A 21,989-nucleotide genomic window follows, 5' to 3' on the forward strand; every position below is an offset into this window, starting at 1 on the left:
GGCTCCGGAAAACCAGGACCTGAATGAATGGATGGATGGATGGATGGATGAATGAAGGTAGGAAGGCTCCGGAAAACCAGGACCTGAATGAATGAATGGACGGGTGGATGAATGAATGAAGGAAGGAAGGCTCCGGAAAACCAGGACCTGAATGAATGAATGAAGGAAGGAAGGCTCCGGAAAACCAGGACCTGAATGAATGGATGTGTGGATGGATGGATGAATGAAGGCAGGCTCCGGAAAACCAGGACCTGAATGAATGAATGGATGGATGGATGAATGAATGAAGGCAGGCTCCAGAAAACCAGGACCTGAATGAATGAATGGGTGGATGGATGAATGAAGGAAGGAAGGAAGGCTCCGGAAAACCAGGACCTGAATGAATGAATGGATGGATGAATGAAGGAAGGAAGGCTCCGGAAAACCAGGACCTGAATGAATGAATGGATGGATGGATGAATGAATGAAGGCATGCTCCGGAAAACCAGGACCTGAATGAATGAATGAATGAATGGATGGATGGGTGAATGAAGGCAGGCTCCGGAAAACCAGGACCTGAATGAATGGATAGATGGATGAATGAATGAAGGAAGGCAGGCTCCGGAAAACCAGGACCTGAATGAACGAATGAATGGATGGATGGGTGAATGAATGACGGCAGGCTCCGGAAAACCAGGACCTGAATGAATGAATGGATGGGCGGATGAATGAATGAAGGCAGGCTCCGGAAAGCCAGGACCAACGTCCCCGGAGGCAGGCTGAGGGCCCAACGCGCCCCCTCGAAAACTACAACTCCCAGCATGCCTCGGGAAGAAGGGGGGGCACTTCCGCCTGACGTAGCGCCACGTCGGCCGTGCGTCACCGGCGTCGCCGCCGTGCTGGGCTGGAGGAGGGAGGGAGCGCGGGGCCGCGGGGAGGAGGCTGAGGCGGCGGCGGCGGCGGCTGAGGGAGCGGGCCCCGTCCCCGTCCCGGCGGGGGGTCTGAGGGGAGCAGGCCGCGGCCGGGGCCATTCCCGGGCCGCCCGACCGACGCCCAGAAGATGCTGAACATGTGGAAGGTGCGGGAGCTGGTGGACAAAGCGTGAGTATTGGGGACGAGCGTCGGCCTCGGCTCAATCAATCATATTTATTGAGCGCTTACTATGTGCTGAGCACTGTACTAAGCGCTTGGGAAGGACAAGTTGGCGACACACAGAGACGGTCCCTACCCAACGGCGGGCTCCCAGTGAGGGTCGCGGCCCCTCCAGCTGATTGGGCCCCATCATGGCGGCGGCTCCTTTGGCTCCTCTCCTCACCTCTGTTCTCCTCACACCTCGCCCGTCCCGTCCCGTCCTGCTCCCTCAGAGCCGGCTGGGAGGCGGCCCGACCCCCTGTTCGCTTCCCTCAGGGCCGTCCGCCCCGCCGGCACACCGGATAATAATAATAATAATAATATTTATCGGTTAATAATAATAATAATAATTAATAATCGTATTTATGAAGCGCTTACTATATGCACAGCACCGTTCTAAGCGCTGAGGAGGTTACGAGGCCCACCGTTGGGTGGGGACCGTCTCTCCGTGTTGCCAACTTGGACTTCCCAAGCGCTTAGTCAATCAATCAATCAATCAATCGATCGTATTTATTGAGCGCTTCCTATGTGCAGAGCACTGGACTAAGCGCTTGGGAAGTACAAATTGGCATCACATAGAGACAGTCCCTACCCAACAGTGGGCTCACAGTCTAAAAGGGGGGAGACAGAGAACAGAACCAAACATACCAACAAAATAAAATAAGTAGGATAGAAAGGTACAAGTAAAATAAATAAATAAATAAATAGAGTAATGAATATGTACAACCATATATACATATATACAGGTGCTGTGGGGAAGGGAAGGAGGTAAGACGGGGGGATGGAGAGGGGGACGAGGGGTCCAGCGCTCCGCACACAGTAAGCGCTCAGTAAAGGCGATTGATCGATTGATTGAGGTTTCATTCATTCATTCAGTCGTATCGATTGAGCAGTTGCTGTGTGCAGAGCCCCCGCCGGGCCGAGCGCTTGGGAAGCCCAAGTTGGCAGCAGTCGTTCATCCGTTCACTCGATCGTATTTGTTGAGCGGTTACTGTGGGCAGAGCACTGTACTAAGCGCTTAGGAAGTACAATTTGACCAGCAATCAGTCGTATTTATTGAGCGCTCACTGTGTGCAGAGCGCTGGACCAAGCGCTTGGGAAGTCCAAGTTGGCAACATTCATTCATCCATTCATTCAGTCGTATTTATTGAGCGCTTACTGTGGGCAGAGCACTGCACTAAGCGCTTGGGGAGTACAAGTTGGCAACATAATAGAGACGGTCCCTACCCAACAGTGGGCTCACAGTCTAGAAGGGGCCCCGCCTGGCCGGCACCCTGGTTAATAATAATAATAATAATAATGGTATTTATTAAGTGCTTACCATGTGTAAAGCACCGTTCTAAGCGCTGGGGAGGTTACGAGGTTCATTCATTCATTCAGTCGTATTGATTGAGCGCTTACTGTGTGCAGAGCCTCTGCTGGACCAAGCGCTTGGGAAGTCCAGGTTGGCAACATTCATTCATCCATTCATTCAGTCGTATTTATTGAGCGCTTACTGTGTGCAGAGCACTGTACTAAGCGCTTGGGAAGTACAATTTGACAGTCAATCAATCAGTCGTATTTATTGAGCGCTTACTGTGTGCAGAGCACTGTACTAAGCGCTTGGGAAGTACAAGTTGGCAACATAATAGAAACGGTCTCTACCCAATAGTGGGCTCACAGTCTAGAAGGGGCCCCGCCTGGCCGGCACACCGGTTAATAATAATAATAATGGTATTTGTTAAGCACTTACTATGTGCAAAGCACCGTTCTAAGCGCTGGGGAGGTTACGAGGTTCATTCATTCATTCAATCGTATTGATTGAGCGCTTACTGTGTGCAGAGCGCTGGACCAAGCGCTTGGGGAAGTCGAAGTTGGGAACGTGCATTCATCCATTCATTCGATCATATTTAGTGAGCGCTTACTGTGGGCAGAGCACTGTACTAAGCGCTTGGGGAGTACAAGTTGGCAACATAATAGAGACGGTCCCTACCCAACAGTGGGCTCACAGTCTAGAAGGGGCCCCGCCTGGCCGGCACCCTGGTTAATAATAGTAATAATGGTATTTATTAAGCGCTTACCATGTGCAAAGCACCGTTCTAAGCGCTGGGGAGGTTACAAGGTTAATTCATTTATTCATTCAGTCGTATTGATTGAGCTCTCACTGTGTACAGAGCGCTGGACCAAACGCTTGGGAAGTCCAGGTTGGCAACATGCATTCAAGCGTATTTATTGAGCGCTTACTGTGTAGTCCAGGTTGGCAGCGTTCATTCATCCGTTCGTGCAGTCGTAAATCAATCAATCAGTCGTATTGATTGAGCGCTCGCTGTGTGCTGAGCGGTGGACCAAGCGCTTGGGAAGTCCAGGTTGGCAACATTCATTCATTCATTCAATCGTATTGAGCGCTTACTGTGGGCAGAGCACTGTACCAAGCGCTTGGGAAGTACAATTTGACCATCAATCAGTCGTATGTATTGAGCGCTTACTGTGTGCAGAGCACTGGACTAATAGCTTGGGAAGTACAAGTTGGCAACATAATAGAGACGGGCCCTACCCAACAGTGGGCTCACAGACTAGAAGGGGCCCTGCCTGGCCGGCACACTGGTTAATAATAATAATAATGATGGTATTTATTAAGCGCTTACTATGTGCAAAGCACCGTTCTAAGCGCTGGGGAGGTTACGAGGTTCATTCATTCATTCAATCGTATTGATTGAGCGCTTACTGTGTGCAGAGCGCTGGACCAAGCGCTTGGGAAGTCCAAGTTGGCAACATTCATTCATCCATTCATTCAATCGTATTTATCGAGTGCTAACTGTGGGCAGAGCACTGCACTAAGCGCTTGGGGAGTACAAGTTGGCAACATAATAGAGACGGGCCCTACCCAACAGTGGGCTCACAGTCTAGAAGGGGCCCCGCCTGGCCGGCACCCTGGTTAATAATAATAATGGTATTTATTAAGCGCTTACTATGTACAAAGCACCGTTCTAAGCGCTGGGGAGGTTACGAGGTTCATTCATTCATTCATTCAATCGTATTGATTGAGCGCTTACTGTGTACAGAGCGCTGGACCAAGCGCTTGGGAAGTCCAGGTTGGCAACATTCCTTCAATCGTATTTATTGAGCTCTTACTGTGTAGTCCAGGTTGGCAACATTCATTCATCCATTCATGCAGTAGTATTTATTGAGCGCTTACTGTGTGCAGAGCACTGTACTAAGCACTTGGGAAGTACAATTTGACAATCATATTGATTGAGCGCTCACTGTGTGCAGAACACTGGACCAAGCACTTGGGGAAGTCCAAGTTGGGAACATTCATTCATCCATTCATTCGATCGTATTTATTGAGCACTTACTGTGCGTAGAGCACTGTACTAGGCTCTTGGGAAGTACAATTTGACAATCAGTCGTATTGATTGAGCACTCACTGTGTGCAGAGCGCTGGACCAAGCGCTTGGGAAGTCCAGGTTGGCAACATTCATTCATTCATTCAATCGTATTTATTGAGCGCTTACTGTGTGCAGAGCGCTGTACTAAGCGCTTGGGAAGTATAATTTGGCAGTCAATCAATCAGTCGTATTGAGCGCTTACTGTGTACAGAGCGCTGTACTAAGCGCTTGGGAAGTACAGGTTGGCAACATAATAGAGACGGGCCCTACCCAACAGTGGGCTCACAGTCTAGAAGGGGCCCCGCCTGGCTGGCACCCCGGTTAATAGTAATAATAATAATAATAATAATAATGGTATTTATTAAGCGCTTACTATGTGCAAAGCACCGTTCTAAGCGCTGGGGAGGTTACGAGGTTCATTCATTCATTCATTCAATTGTATTGATTGAGTGCTTACTGTGTACAGAGCGCTGGACCAAGCACTTGGGAAGTCCAGGTTGGCAACATGCATTCAATCGTATTTATTGAGCGCTTACTGTGTAGTCCAGGTTGGCAACATTCATTCATCCATTCGTGCAGTCGTAAATCAATCAATCAGTCGTATTGATTGAGCGCTCACTGTGTGCTGAGCGCTGGACCAAGCGCTTGGGAAGTCCAGGTCGGCAACATTCATTCACCCATTCATTCAGTCGTATTTATTGAGCGCTTACTGTGTGCAGAGCGCTGTACTAAGCGCTTGGGAAGTACAATTTGACAGTCAATCAATCAGTCATATTTATTGAGCGCTTACTGTGTGCAGAGCACTGTACTAAGCGCTTGGGAAGTACAAGTTGGCAACATAATAGAGACGGTCTCTACCCAGCAGTGGACTCACAGTCTAGAAGGGGCCCCGCCTGGCTGGCACGCCGGTTAATAGTAATAATAATAATGGTATTTATTAAGCATTTACTATGTGCAAAGCACCGTTCTAAGCGTTGGGGAGGTTACGAGGTTCATTCATTCATTCATTCAGTCGTATTGCTTGAGCGCTTACTGTGTGCAGAGCCTTTGCTGGACCAAGCGTTTGGGAAGTCCAAGTTGGCAACATTCATTCATCCATTCATTCAATCATATTTATTGAGCGCTTACTGTGTGCAGAGCAATGTACTAAGTGCTTGGGAAGTACAATTTGACAATCAATCAGTCGTATGTATTGAGCACTTACTGTGTGCAGAGCACTGTACTAAGCGCTTGGGAAGTACAGGTTGGCAACATAATAGAGACGGTCCCTGCCCAATAGTGGGCTCACAGTCTAGAAGGGGCCCCGCCTGGCCGGCACACCGGTTAATAATAATAATAATTGTATTTATTAAGCGCTTACTATGTGCAAAGCACCGTTCCAAGTGCTGGGGAGGTTACGAGGTTCATTCATTCATTCATTCAATCATATTGATTGAGCGCTTACTGTGTGCAGAGCGCTGGACCAAGCGCTTGGGAAGTCCAGGTTGGCAACATTCATTCATTCATCCATTCATTCAATCGTATTTATTGAGCGCTTACTGTGTGCAGAGCACTGCACTAAGCGCTTGGGGAGTACAAGTTGGCAACATAATAGAGACGGGCCCTACCCAACAGTGGGCTCACAGTCTAGAAGGGGCCCCGCCTGGCCGGCACCCTGGTTAATAATAATAATAATAATAATAATAAGAATAATGGTATTTATTAAGCGCTTACCATGTGTAAAGCACCGTTATAAGCGCTGGGGAGGTTACGAGGTTCATTCATTCATTCATTCAATCGTATTGATTGAGCGCTTACTGTGTGCAGAGCCTCTGCTGGACCAAGCGCTTGGGAAGGCCAGGTTGGCAACATTCATTCATCCATTCATTCGGTCGTATTTATTGAGCACTTACTGTGTGCAGAGCACTGTACTAAGCGCTTGGGAAGTACAATTTGACAGTCAATCAATCAGTCTTATTGAGTGCTTACTGTGTACAGAGCACTGTACTAAGCGATTGGGAAGTACAGGTTGGCAACATAATAGAGACGGTCCCTACCCAGCAGTGGGCTCACAGTCTAGAAGGGGCCCCGCCTGGCCGGCACACCGGTTAATAATAATAATAATGATAATGGTATTTATTAAGCGCTTACTATGTGCAAAGCACCGTTCTAAGCGCTGGGGAGGTTACGAGGTTCACTCATTCATTCATTCATTCAGTCGTGTTGATTGAGCGCTTACTGTGTGCAGAGCCTTTGCTGGATCAAGCGCTTGGGAAGTCCAGGTTGGCAACATTCATTCATCTATTCATTGTCGTATTTATTGAGCGCTTACTGTGTGCAGAGCACTGTACTAAGCGCTTGGGAAGTACAATTTGACAGTCAATCAATCGTATTTATTGAGCGCTCACTGTGTGCAGAGCGCTGGACCAAGCGCTTGGGAAGTCCAAGTTGACAGCATTCATTCATCCATTCATTCAGTCGTATTTGTTGAGCGCTTACTGTGTGCAGAGCACTGTACTAAGCACTTGGGAAGTACAATTTGACAATCAATCGTATTTATTGAGCACTCACTGTGTGCAGAACGCTGGACGAAGCGCTTCGGGAAGTCCAAGTTGGGAACATTCATTCATCCATTCATTCGATCGTATTTATTGAGCGCTTACTGTGTGCAGAGCACTGTACTAAGCGCTTGGGAAGTACAAGTTGGCAACATAATAGAGACAGTCCCTGCCCAACAGTGGGCTCACAGTCTAGAAGGGGGAGACAAACAACGAAACCAAACATATTAACAAAGTAAAATAAATATGTGCAAGTAAAATAAATAAGTAGAGAAATATGTACAGACATATTTAGGGACCGTCTCTACATTCATTCGTATTTATTGAGCGCTTACTGTGTGCAAAGCACCGTATTACTAAGCGCTTGGGAAGGACAAGTCAGCAATATCAGTCAATCGTATTTATTGAGTGCCTACTGTGTGCAGAGCACTGGACTAAGCGCTTGGGAAGGACAAGTCGGCAATATATAGAGGTGATCAGGTTGTCCCACGGAGGGGCTCACACTCCTCATCCCCATTTCATTCATTCATTCAGTCGTATTTATTCAATCAATCAATCGTATTTATTGAGCGCTTACTGTGTGCAAAGCACTGTACTAAGCGCTTGGGAAGTACAAGTTGGCAACATATAGAGACAGTCCCTACCCAGCAGTGGGCACACAGTCTAAAAGGGGGAGACGGAGAACAAAACCAAACATACTAACAAAATAAAATAAATAGAATAGATATGTACAAGTAAAATAAATAGAGTAATAAATATGTACAAACATATATACATATATATATATTTATTGAGTGCTTACTGTGTGCAGAGCACTGTACTAAGCGCTTGGGAAGTCCAAGTTGGCAACATATTTGACAGATGAGGTCCCTGAGGCCCAGAGAATAATAATAATAATGATGATGACATTTATTAAGCGCTTACTATGTGCGAAGCACTGTTCTAAGCGCCGGGGAGGTTACAGGGTGATCAGGTGGTCCCACAGAGGGGCTCACACTCTTCATCCCCAATTCATTCATTCAGTCGTATTTATTGAGCGCTTACTGTGTGCAGAGCACTGTACTAAGCGCTTGGGAAGTACAAGTTGGCAACATTTGACAGATGAGGTTGCTAAGGCCCAGAGAATAATAATAATGACATTTATTAAGCGCTTACTATGTGCAAAGCACCGTTCTGAGTGCTGGGGAGCTTACAAGGTGATCAGGTTGTCCCACGGAGGGGCTAACACTCTTCATTCCCATTTGACAGATGAGGTCACTGAGGCCCAGAGAATAATAATAATAATAATGCATTTATTAAGCGCTTACTGTGTGCAAAGCACCATTCTAAGCGCCGGGGAGGTTACAAGGTGATCAGGTGGTCCCACGAAGGGGCTCACACTCTTCATCCCCATTTCATTCATTCATTCAGTCGTATTTATTGAGCGCTTACTATGTGCAGAGCACTGTACTAAGCGCTTGGGAAGTACAAGTTGGCAACATATTTGACAGATGAGGTCCCTGAGGCCCAGAGAATAATAATAATAATATTTATTAAGCGCTTACTATGTGCAGAACACCGTTCTAAGCGCTGGGCAGGTTACAAGGTGATCAGGTTGTCCCACGGAGGGACTCACACTCTTATCCCCATTTGACAGATGACGTCACTGAGGCCCAGAGAATAATAACAATAATAATAATAATGGCATTTATTGAGCACTTCCTATGTGCAAAGCACCATTCTAAGCACTGAGGAGGTTACAAGGTGGTCAGGCTGTCCCATGGAGGGGCTCACACTCTTCATCCCCATTTGACAGATGAGGTCACTGAGGCCCAGAGAACAATAATAATAATAATAATGATGGCATTTATTAAGTGCTTACTATATGCAAAGCACGGTTCTAAGCGCTGGGGAGGTTACAAGGTGATCGGGTTGTCCCACGGAGGGGCTCACATTCTTCATCTCCATTTGACAGATGAGGTCACTGAGGCCCAGAGAAATGACTTGCCCAAAGTCACACAGCTGACAAGTGGCGGAGTCAGGATTTGAACCCATGACCTCTGACTCCAAAGCCCGGGCTCTTGCCACTGAGCCGGCAGGGCGGCCCAGTGGAAAGAGCGGAGGATGTGGGTTCTAATCCTGCCTCCGCCACTTTATTCACAGAGAAACATCGTGGCTCACTGGAAAGAGCCTGGGCTTGGGAGTTAGAGGTCGTGGGTTCTAATCCCGGCTCCACCACTTGTCAGCTGTGTGACTTTGGGCAAGTCACTTCACTTCTCTGGGCCTCGGTGACCTCATCTGTAAAATGGGAATGAAGACTGTGAGCCCCCCGTGGGACAACCTGATCACCTTGTAACCTCCCCAGTGCTTAGAACGGTGCTTTGCACATAGTAAGCGCTTAATAAATGCCATAAAAAAATCGTCTTCATTGAGCACATGCTGTGTGCAGAGCACTGGACTAAGCGCTTGGAAAGCACCTGTCTACATGTTTTGTTATAATAATAATGGCATTTATTAAGCACTTACTATGTGCAAAGCACTGTTCTAAGCTCCGGGGAGGTTACAAGGTGATCAGGTTGAGCCCCCCCGTGGGACATAGTCTTCATTCCCATTTTCCAGATGAGGGAACTGAGGCCCAGAGAAGTGAAGTGACTTGCCCAAAGTTACACAGCTGACAGTTGGCGGAGTCAGGATTTGAACCCATGACCTCTGAAATGTTTTGTTTTGTTGTCTGTCTCCCCCTTCTAGACTGGGACCATCTCTATATGTTGCCAGCTTGTACTTCCCAAGCGCTTAGTACAGTGCTCTGCACACAGTAAGCGCTCAATAAATACGAATGAATGAATAAATGACTCCAAAGATCGGGCTCTCTTCCACTGAGCCATGCTGCTTCTCTCTGTTGTCTGTCTCCCCTTCTAGACTGTAAGCCCGTTGTTGGGTCGGGACCATCTCTATATGTTGCTGCCTTGTACTTCCCAGGCGCTTAGTACAGTGCTGTGCACACAGTAAGAGCTCAATAAATATGATTGAATGAATGAATGAAAGTCCAGTTGGGCAACAGATTGGGACAGAACCTGCCCAACAACAGGCTCCCAGTCTAGAAGGAGAGAAGACCGATTTCAAAGCAAAATGGGCTTCCCCACCCACCCAGGCTTTCCAGATCCACTTGAAACCAACATCAACGAGGCTCAAGGGCTCTGCCTGCTGTGTGACCTTGGGCAGGCCACCTAACTTCTCTGTGCCTCAGTGGCCCCATCTGGAAAATGGGGATGAAGACCGTGAGCCCCATGTGGGGCAACCTGATTACCTTGTATCTACCCCAGCACTTAGAACAGGGCTTGGCACATAGTAAGTGCTTTACAAATACCATTATTCATTCATTCAATCAATCACATTGAATGCTTACTGTGTGCAAAGTGCTTTACAAATACCATTCTTCATTCATTCAATCAATCACATTGAATGCTTACTGTGTGCAAAGCACTGTACTAAGCACTTGAATTATTATTATTACCTGTCCCTTTCCTGTCCAGCGTGACACTGGAGCACGCTGGTTCAGCGTTCGGGGTCTGTCATCTGGGCGTCGTATATGCTGCCAATTTGTACTTCCCAAGCGCTTAGTACAGTGCTCTGCACGCAGTAAGCGCTCAATACGGTTGAATGAATGAATGAGGAGCCCTTGGGCCTCGATGATGTTGGTTTCAAGTGGATCTGGAAAGCCTGGGTGAGTGGGGTAGCCTGTTTTCTTGTTTGGAAGTCTGTCTCCCGTCTTGTACTTTCCAAGTGCTTGGTGCAGTGCTCTGCACACAGTAAGCACTCAATAAATACGATTGAATAAATGAATGAAAGTGGTCCCCATCCGCGGTCAGTCCAGAGTTCCGTATCCTTGGAGAGAAATTCCCAGAGATTTGGAAAGTCTCTTCCCTCTTTAAGTAGACTGTGAGCTCCCCGGGGGGGACAGGGACTGTGTCCAACCTGATTAACTCATGTCCACCCCAGTGCTTAGAACAGTGCTTGACACATAGCAAGCTTGTAACAAACATGTACAGTAATAATAATGTGCTTCACATAATAATGAGAAGAATAAAGAGCCCGGGCTTGGGAGTCATAGGTCATGGGTTCCAATCCTGCTCCTCCACTTAACAGCTGAGTGACTTCACTTCTCTGTGCTTGTTACCTCGTCTGTAATGGGGATTAAAACTGTGAGCCCCACGTGGGACAACCTCATTCCCCCAGCGCTTATAACAGTGCTTGACACGTAGTAAGCACTTAACAAATGCCACCATTATTATCATTATTATTACTAGAGGAGTGTAACTCATGCTCACTACACTGTTGTCATCAATGAAAGTATGCTACCTCACTTTCTCTTGCTGTCTCCGTCTCTCTCCATAACATTTTCTTCTCCTTTGGCATGCCACTACCTTCACTGAAGAGTCATTACTGAGAAAAGGACAGTCTTTTAAGACTGAATCTTCATTTCAATCACTGTCATCAGTGAAGGTGTACTTCAGTGAAATCTTTCAGATTTCAATCAGTCGATGGTATTTATTGAACACTTTTTGTGTGCAGAGCATTGTACTAAGTGCTTCAGAGAGTATGGAACAAGAGTTGATCATCATGTTTGTTCCCTGCCCACAGGAGCTTACAGTCTAGCTCAATTTTCATTTTCCAGAAAGCTTGCAAACTTGGACATGGAGACAGTCAAATGTATTAAGTGGCCAAATTAGCCCTTTGCTATACTACCTGAAAATGAAGTTGACTTCTGAAAGCTTGCTTCCTTCCTTGTATTTTTTTTTTTTAGAGGTTATGCAAGATTGGTTAAAAACAAACTACTCTTGCAACTATTTGGTCAGGTCCTGAAGTTGGGAAATACTGGAGGTTAATATCTGCGGCTTTTTTCAACAGCCAGGAAATGTTGAAAACTTTAATTTTTTTAGGATTTTAACTTCAACTGTAGTTTAAGGCCTGACCTTTTTAACATTTTAGATTGTAGAAAAGCTTTTGATCAACCATGTAAGGTTGATCAGTTACACCAAGTACAGTGAGCTAGGCAGGTAACTTTGAATTGAAATTTGATAAGTTTAGGAACTTCCCTTTTGTCAACATTATTGGATGAAGCACTTAAATTATTCAACTTCAGCTCATTTTATTTTACCTAGTTACTCTTTGCCCTAGTTTTGTCTTTTCAAAGCAGTAAAATAAAACATTGATTTTTTGTTTCTACTACAAATTCTTTGTGATTCTAATGTGCTGAACTGCAGATACACAGGGGCAACATTTAAATAAAGACCCCTTGGGAAAAGAAAACCCAAAGAGGCTTTTGTCGGACCTTTCTTTCCATTGCTTTTTTTTTTTTAAGAATGTTTGTTTCTTCCCTTCTGGGAGGTAGAGGGAGATTCAAAACTGAAGAACTAAAATTTGGGGCATGATTAGAGCCTGAAGATTCCAGGGTCGTCTTTTGTTTTCCATCAACTGTAATTCAGGCAAGATTCATGTTTTGGGGCACAATGTTTGCTTCTTAAAATTTTTGCTATGAAATGTCAATTTGTAGCACATCAGCTTTTCCCTATAAATGTATCCCAGTTGTTTGAAGGAATAGTTGAGTTGAGCAGTGAGTTCATCTCAGTTTTGACGTCCAGTATGGAAAAAATTAATGACTTGAATCAATAAGAAAATGAGATTGTTCCTGTACCAGTTTTAGAGTGTGTGTGTGTGTGTGTGTGTGTGTGTGTGTGTGTGTTAATGTTTTCTAAAGCATTTGGAGAGAATAACTTCAAGACACACATGGGGGCCTCTTCAGTATTACAAATTTCTACAAATAATGATATTTGTTTAGCATTTACTATGCATCAGACATTGTTCTAAACTCTGGGGTTCAGGTAACTGTAGTGTGCTCAACAAAATTCCTCTGAAGGAGTTTTTGGTGTTTGCTTTTATTTGCATGTACCTGTTCATACATTGCACTGTGTAAAATTACAGCTGCCTTGTTTCTAGAGTATTTCTTTTAGAAGTTCTCATGTGTGCCCTTTTGAGCATTAAATACTACAAGTTATCCCAGCGCTTAGAACAGTGCTTCACTCATAGTAAGCGCTTAACAAATGCCATCATTATTATTATTATAGGTGGGGCACAGTCAACAACTCACATGGGCCTCACAGTGTAAGTAAGAGAGAACGGGTACTGAATCCCCAGTTTACAGTTGAGGAAACTGGGGCAGAGAGACGTGCCCAAGGTCCCACAGCAGGCTATTGGCAGAGCTGGGATTAGAACCAGGTTTCCTGATTCCCAGGCTTGTGCTCTTTCCACTAACTAGGCCATGTTGCTTCTCATGGAATTCAAAATTCATGAAAAACATGGAATTTCAAAGCTGTGAGGTTCTCCACCATTCTGGGTATGCTCAGCTGTCTCATGTCTAGGAAGAGGGGATGATGATGATGATGGTATTTGATAAGCGCTTACTATGTGCAAAACACTGTTCTAAGCGCTGGGGAGGTTACAAGGTGATCAGCTTGTCCCACGGGGGGCTCACAGTCTTAATCCCCATTTTACAGATGAGGTACTGAGGCACAGAGAGGTTAAGTGACTTCCCCAAAGTCACACAGCTGACACTTGGCAGAGCCGGGATTTCAACCCACGACCTCTGACTCCAAAGCCCGTGCTTTTTCCACTAAGCCAAAATTCTGGTTTGGGGACCAGTTTTGCACCTGTATGCAATAAAAAAGAATTAGTAGTTTGTAATGCTATGAATCAACACCAGAAGATTGGACAATAATTGTTGGTGATCTTGAGTTTCAGATGAGTATTTTTACTCGTTTAGCCAAAGATTTAAATTTTTTGCAGAATAGATGTTAAGTCTGTTCTTACAGAGAAAGTGTTCAGGTAACTGTAGTGTGCTCAACAAAATTCCTCTGAAGGAGTTTTTGGTGTTTGCTTTTATTTGCACGTACCTGTTCATACATTGCACTGTGTAAGAGTACAGCTGCCTTGTTTCTAGAGTATTTCTTATAGAAGTTCTCATGTGTGCCCTTTTGAGCATTAAATACTACAGTTCTTGCTCTCAAGTACTCTTGAGTCCTTGCATAATTTCTCTGTTATAAAATAAGAATTGATTAAGTGCTATTGATCAAGACTACTGCTTTTATCCACAACCTCAGGGTCCTTTCTTTGCAAATATTCTCTTTCTTCCCACCATTTCAAGATTCAGCTCTCCTTATTCAGCCTTTCCAAGCAATTGAAAGAATTAAATAAATTGAGTAGATATGCCCTTTGATCCTCCCTTTGCAATCTATTCTCTTGAACCAGTTTTAGAGATGCTACTGTTAAGATAATCAGTCAATCAATAGTATTTTTGAGTGTGTAATCTGCTCAGAGCACTGTATTAAATACTTGGAAAAGGGTTAGTGGAACTGAGCCCTGCCCTCAAGGATTTTACAGTCTAGTCGGGGGAAACTGACTAAAATGTATTAAAGGGCAATAGAGTATAAAGATGTGCATGTAGGTTTGGGGTGGGGAAGGGAGTGAATACCCAAGTGCTTAGGTGACTGAAGTGATGATAGGATAATAATAATTGTGGTGTTTATTAAAAGTTATGTGCTAAGCACTGTACAAAGCATTGAGGTAGATATGAAATAATCAGATTGGATACAATCCCTGTCCCACCCGGGGCTTCACAGTCCAAGTAATAATGGGTAATTAATTACTTGTCCTTTCCTCTAAAAACTAGCATGGAAATATGGACTCGGAATTTAGATTATTAAACGTAGTTTTGAGTTGTATTTTCTTCTACCTTCACCAGAGGGGATTTCCTGTAATTTAAGCAGGTTCTGCTTAACTCTGCAGTACAGGGTGGTTTTAAAAGAACCACTTAATTATCGCTTATGTTTGTTCCAGTGCCCTCTAGTGAGTTACTTCACAAGTAACTTTTTCATCTATGTACTGATATATCCACTAAAGTATTTGGCTTTCTATGATTAGGTAATAACAATAATGATGGTATTTAAGTGTTTACCATATGTCAAGGACTGGGGTAGGTACAGGCTAATCCGGTTGGACACAGTCCCTGTCCCTCATGGAACTCAGTCTTAATCCCCATTTTATAGATGAGATAATCGAGGCCCAGAGATTTGTGACTTGTCCAAGGTCACACAGCAGACAAGTGGCTGAGACGAATATAGAACCCAGGTTCTTATGACACCCAGGCCATGCTCTATCTACTAGGCCATATTGCTTCCATGCTGTTTTGCCAGGTGCCACCAAGTTATGTTATTTATTTATTATTATGTTCTACCTACCAGACTCAGAGTACCTGTCTCCCATTTAACAGTTCCATTAAAACTACATTTTTAAAAAGCCTGTTTTCCTCAAAGAAACACTTTGATCATCTTGGATAGTCTTACCCAGGAAGGAATCCCTCTGATTCCAGTATTGTGAAACTTGTTGCTCCTTTTGTGATATTTACAAAGTAAGTTGTTTTCCTTTTTTTCTTGCTGTTTAAAGTGATTAAAAAAATAATCAAAAGGTTAGTTTGGAAAGTGCAAAGAAATTTGTGGTGAATATGAGATCAAAAGTAATGTGTCCCCCTTTTAGACTGTGAGCCCACTGTTGGGTAGGAACTGTCTCTATATGTTGCCAATTTGTACTTCCCAAGCGCTTAGTACAGTGCTCTGCACATAGTAAGCGCTCAATAAATACGATTGATGATGATGATGATGTATCTGAACCTTTCAAACCCTGTTTGAGAGGTCACCAAAGCCCTGTTCAAGATTGCCTGGATCATACTTAGTTTGGCAAAGAATGCTTGGTTTAGTATAGCCTTCCTTAAATAATTTTTTTCTTATCCAATAGCTCTTTTGTACCAATTCTGTCGTATTGTACTGTCCCAAGTGCTTAATACAGTGCTCAATAAGCACTCAATAAACACTATCCATTGCTATTGCTAGAACGGATTATGGAGGGTCTGTTGCAAAGCAGAGTCTTAGATTGCCAAAAGAAGTCTTTAGAAAGACATACTGCAACCAAGTAATCATGCAGTGTTACGTTCGGCTTATTTTGCCAGAGTTTTCTTCTCTAAAGTGGTCAGAGATTTTAAATACCAGTAAGGCAAAAGCTTTCCGTTTTGATTTGCATAATATATTGCCTCTTTCTTTGTGGAAACCAGTCCTTACCACCTTTGGACCTCCCACCCCCAGCCGGCATGTATTACTCAATTCACTAGGGTGCCCTCAAATTTACAAGTTAACCTGAAGATCAAAGTACGGCACCAGACATGTGCCTGCCCTTAAACTGAAATCCAGTTATGGCCACATTGGGCTGTATTGTAATGGAAATTACAGCTGTTAAAGCAGTTTGAGTTTTAATACATGCACCATACATTGCTAACATTGGACAAAAGACACTGAAGTGTAAAGTCTGTGTTCATATCCATATCCAAGCATCCTGTGGACAATGGCAGTGGTACTTACTGAGCCTTACTTTATGCAGAGTGCTAGGAGCTCATTGTGGGCAGAGAATGTCTGCTTATTGTTATATTGTACTCTCCCAAGCGCTTAGTACAGTGCTCTGGACAAGGTAAGTGCTTTATAAATGATTGACTATATACTAAGTGCCTTGGAGAGTACAGTACAGTTGGTAGGTCCAAAATGCTAACGTGCTCTAGTGTGTTATTGCCACAATCAGTATACCTTGTGCTTAGTTACAAGAATGTTGAAACAATACATAGGTATGTTATTTATGTATCTATAGTTTTGCTTATTTAAAGAAGACACCACTGGCTGTGAACTTCATCGGCAAGTGTCTGCATGGCTTAATAGACAAAGTGGGATCCCCAGACCCATCACATTGGGCACAAAAATGGTTGCCTCTTGTGGTGCTATGCTTAATGTTTACTGCGCTTGGAGCTGTTTTCCCTTTTGCTTCCTTATCGCTTCATGTAACACTTTGCTCCTAGTGAGCTGCTCTTGATGGCAGTGTAGCATGAAGAGCTAGTCTCAGAAATTGACTCTCCGTTTTCAGCTGGGATGCAACACTGTCTGAAACTTACTATGTCCTTAAATCCTGAGACACTAATTACACATTGAAAACTTTTTAGCATAACATGTCGATTTATGTGTGTTTTACAAAACAATAATTTTTGTGTTGACTAGATTGGAGGTTGAGTGGAAGGGAGAAAGAGTCAGAAGTATACTTTCCACACACACCTCTCTCAGGCTCTGTCTCTCGACCAGGTGATTTATTTTCTCTTCAGACTGCAGCATCGATGGAGACCTAGCAGATCCTGCCCCTTTCCCATAAGCAGCCCAACTTACTCCCCTTGTTTTAGGCTGAAGAAGCTGCTGCTGCCATTTCTTTCCCGAGAATCTGCTGCAGAGGGACAGCACGCCAAGTAATCTTGAGGTCATCTGGGAAGATGTATGTTTGAGGGGGTGGATAGGTCTACAGGTTTGTTGAGGCAGTGAGAGAAGATTGTTGGTGACTCTGTGGTAAATGAGCATAAAATTAATGTCCTTACCCCCTAGTTCCCCTGAGAGCCAGGGTTGGGCTGGCAATAGTAAGCACCTTCCCTGAAAGCCATCACAGGCATTTTTCTTGTCCTGTTCAAGCCTGATCCTAAGTGGCCAAATATAACTCAGCATCTACTTGGCTTGCCGGTAAGACAGTAGATCCCATCCAGTCATAGGGCTTGGAGATGACAACCCAGATGACAATTCCTTTTCCTTATTATTTAGAGCTCCTTAAATAATTATTGAAGAATTCAATAAATAAATTTATCAATTTTTACTTACAGTAGGGCTCATAGTAAAACAACATTTCAGGTTCTATACATTTGGTATGTCTATAACCATGATTGGGATCAGATCATTGAAATCAGTCAATCAGTTGTATATATTGAGTGTTTACTGGGTTCCAGGCACTTCACCAAGTTCCTGGGAGAGTACGGTGTAGCAAAATTGGTAGATACATTCCCTGCCCACAGCAAGCTTGCAGTCTAGAGGGAGTTAGGTTTCATTACTATCAGAGCATTGATTTCTAACCTCAAGGCTTTAAATCACAATTCAGTACCAATTTAGGACCTCTAAGTATCATGGGCTGTAGCAGAATTTGTTATAGCACTTGGAGTCCACAATCCCCCATCCTTTTTACAAAGGGACAGGAATTCCTCCCCCCCCCCCCCCCCCCCCAACTTTCATGCAAGAGTAATGTATCTTTACTGTAATAGAACCTTTTCTATAATGGACATGGGCCCATAGTCCTGGGTTATTGGAAGGTCCCCTCTTAATTTTTTCTTTCTTTGGACGTTTGTTAGGGAAAATAACTCCTACACACACCAATCCACCTCCACAAAAACTCTTACTCTGGTTTTGTGCTTCATAGTAACAGTCAATGTGAATGTCTATAAAATTGCCCACACAATGTTATGGTAATGCTTGTGTGTTTTGTATAGGTGGGATGAGCAGAATTTTGAGCTACTGAATGGTGTATCAGCTAAATGACATGTTTTTGTTGAAAAAGTCAAAGGAGGAAGGGTGCTTCAGCCTAGGAATTAGATGTTAAGCTGCAAAGACTTTCAAACAAGTGTACTATGATGAATGTGTGATTTAGACTTTAAACTTTCAGAGACTAAATGTAAGGTTTTTAGTAGAATGTGAAGTTTTTTTTACTTAGAATTAGATTTTTTTCTGACAGCTTCATGTCATATTTCACCTGAAACAAGGAACCTGAAATATAATGTGAATGTTGAACTTTTAATAACTAGCATCTAATAACTAGGGGAAGCAAATCTAAATTCATTTTTAATGGTGTGTGCAGTTTTGTGAAGACTTTTGGAAAATAAATAGCCTTGAAGTGTAACATTTAAAGATATATTGTCACTCAGAACACACATTCTCTAACTCCTTAAAACCAACAGTCTCTAACTCCTTAAAACCATATTCCTTAAGAGAATGTTAGTTGATTTTGGTCAGCTTCTAATTACCATTCCCAGCAGTACGTTCCAAAATAAAGTTGTCTATGCATTAGGTTCTAAAACCAGTAGAGATCTTAAAAAGAAATCTTTGAAGGGCACTGGAGAAAGGGGACTTCAGAATAGTGCGAGTGGTTCTAGGAAAAAAGTCATACTTTGATGTTTTTTGAATTGTATTCGTTCCCTTCTGTTCTTGAGATTGTAAAAAAAATTCATTTGGCACCCCAGCAGCCTCTCTGAATTTTCGTTAATGCTTTTTCACAAAAGGGAAATAGAAGGCATGTTTCCACAGAGAATAACCCTCACCCAAAAGCTGAAATGTTTGTCTGAGCTGTCCTGAAAAATTATTTTCATTGGTGAATAAATGTCACCTGTGCATTGCTCAAAACTGCACACAACAGTTTGTCTTCCAAATTCAAATTTAAATCCCTTAAACATAAATACGGTCTCCTACTTTCCATTGGTTCTCTTCATGTGAAGTACCTACATCTGCCTAAACCAGGAATTAAACCTCATCTCCTCTTTCTTTCTGTAAGTGCTATACTAGAACTTTATTTGTCATATTTCAAACTTTATAATATAAACCTTTTCTCCAGAGGTAGTCATAAAAATTAACATTAGTTACTTAAACAGTATATATCTGTGCGCGTGTATATATACTGTTTAAGCATTACGTATATATGTGTGTGTATGTACAGTACAGTGCTTTGCAGACAGTAAACGCTCAATAAGTACAATTGATTGAATTAATTGAATACAAGGCACTGAACAAATGAGCAGAGGAAAATATTTGAACATCAGTTTAGACATAATCCCTGACCTGTAAGAAGCTCATATCCTAAAGGGAGGAGGAAGGCAGACCCACAAGGAAAAAATAAGCCTTGAATGGGGCCAACAATAGGCAATAAGTTTTTTACCCTGAATGTTTTAAATACATTCTTAGTCTCTCAGCACATTATTTACATAGATTGTATGATCAGCTATCAGTCATTAAACTGGAAGTCAAGAAGTCAAGAAACAAAATAAGTACTAACTTACCCTCTAATGTACTAGGCAACAATAACATATTGAAGACAGAATTCAAAAGATTTAAAATTCCACAAGTAAATACTGTGAGGAGGCTTTGGTCTTGAAAACATTGGGTTTGAAAAACTTGATAAACTATTGATTGTCTAATATTTGATGCTTTATATGTGAACTTTCAGAATAGAATTAGTACAATTAACCATTCATTCAATTGTATTTATTGAGCACAAGGGTTTTCACAGCACTGTACTGCTCACTTTTCTAGAAATACTTCAAATTTGCTGTACAGAACACAGTACGAAGTACAAATTCGTAATATGGTACTCAAGTTTCATCAAGCCGTTTGGATAGGATGTGATGACAAACATTCTTCCAGTATGGAAAAGTATTGGCTGTGGAGTGCCTTTGTGTGCAGTGTTGGACACAAAAGGGGTACTAGATTGTATTTTCCTAAGTGCTGGATTCTGCAAGAACAACACCCCCCACTTTTTAGAGAACCGTGTGTATTTCAAAATTCTGGAGTTTAACGACCATTTTAATGTTTTCATTTTGAACTCTTCCCATAAATAGCATAAGCCTATATAGGAGAGGGATATGTGGTCTATACAACATTCAACTAAATAATAATAATGATTGCATTACACATTTACTGTGTGCTCAGCTCTATTTTAAGTGCTGAGATACAAAATAATCAGATGGGATACAACCCCTTTCCAGCATGGGGAATATGTTCTAGGTTGTGTTGTGTTTTGTTGAAATAGGGGAGCTATTAGCTGTTTATCTCAGTCATCCTTTCCCAGCCCCCAACTCCACAAGCATGGCTTTGATTTTCTTTCCTGTGTTAAGGAATGCAAGAGAGTCTTATATTTTCCTTGGAGGGTGCTGCAGTTGGCTGATCAAGAAGCTAGTTGCTTTCATATAAAACAGTGTTTCATTATTAGTTTGGTTAAGGCATTACATATTAGAGTTTGAAAGGTACTTTCAGTGGTCAGCACTGTACACAAGCTAGTCACATCTGTTTACCACAAATGTGGAAAGTAGGTTCAGATAACATAAAAGATGTTATTTGAAATAGTATTGAATTTTTAATATTCCTTTTTTTAGTTCTAAATGAGGGAAAGAATTCGAAGTGGAAGGCTTTCCCAGTTTTTTTAAATCATTATTTGTTTCATTACAAGTGGCCAATTATTATAGTATTTCACCTCTTCTGCAGAAACTAAAATGGAAGCTGTGATGCAAGTGAAATTGTCATGTGCTCATTTTGGGGCAGCATTGTTATTTGATCTGCTAGTGAAACCACTTTAACATATGATACCACTGAAAAGGAAACGTCACATTGTCTGTTCTAAAATGCAGGTCGGTTAAAAAGAAAATATCCCTGGGTGAATACCTTTCTACAACTAAGTCCAGCAACAAAAAGATATATTATAACGCGATCCCAAAGTATCAGTAATCTAATACAGAACAGTAGAATAGCTGCTTTAGTTGTTTCTGCCAGATTTTACTGCAGCTCTGCCTCGTAAGTGGAATTGGAAAAGGGGTCCCTGAAACTAATGGAGATGATCGAATTTGAGTCACGTCTTTTGTTGAATGACATTTTTATGGCCGCTTTTCTCACAAGGATGTATCAGATTCTATCTCTTTTAATTCTGTACCAATAGTTCTCAAATTTAACCTGAGGGCCCCGTTCTTAATTCAGTCAAGTCACCTGGGAGTGGAATCTGTGACTCAGGGTGTGCCAAAGCCCTCAGATTGGGTGGCAGAAAGGTTTATTTGAACCTATCAGCATTTGGGGCCAGTAGATCCTTTGACGTGCCCTCATTGACCCTGTTTGAAAAAACACTGGTTTAAGCATTTGAGGAGTATAGGTTTTTAGGAAATCTAAGATAAATGGAATCTAACTTGTATATGGACCTCACAACAGACTTCGAAGAATGAATGTAGATAGAATTGCTATGAAGGCTCTCATTTTCAAAGGGTACATTTTAATCAAGGCGTACTCTTAAA

General features: G+C 42.9%; 1 protein-coding gene across 3 annotated transcripts in view; it reads left to right on the forward strand.

Annotated features, from left to right (window-relative positions):
• The first annotated feature begins 986 nt into the window (after positions 1-986).
• The window catches only part of CLINT1 (clathrin interactor 1), a 77,577-nt gene continuing 56,574 nt past the window's right edge, over positions 987-21,989 (forward strand). For 2 of the 3 annotated variants that reach the window (XM_038772019.1, XM_038772020.1), the window contains exon 1: positions 987-1,080. In XM_038772019.1, coding sequence (XP_038627947.1) covers positions 1,040-1,080 — 41 coding nt within the window. In that variant the 5' untranslated portion in view covers positions 987-1,039. The remainder of the gene's footprint in view (positions 1,081-21,989) is intronic. The other variant, XM_038772021.1, reaches the window with a different exon arrangement.

This window comes from Tachyglossus aculeatus, chromosome X1 (assembly GCF_015852505.1).
Source record: "Tachyglossus aculeatus isolate mTacAcu1 chromosome X1, mTacAcu1.pri, whole genome shotgun sequence".
Taxonomy (NCBI): domain Eukaryota; kingdom Metazoa; phylum Chordata; class Mammalia; order Monotremata; family Tachyglossidae; genus Tachyglossus; species Tachyglossus aculeatus.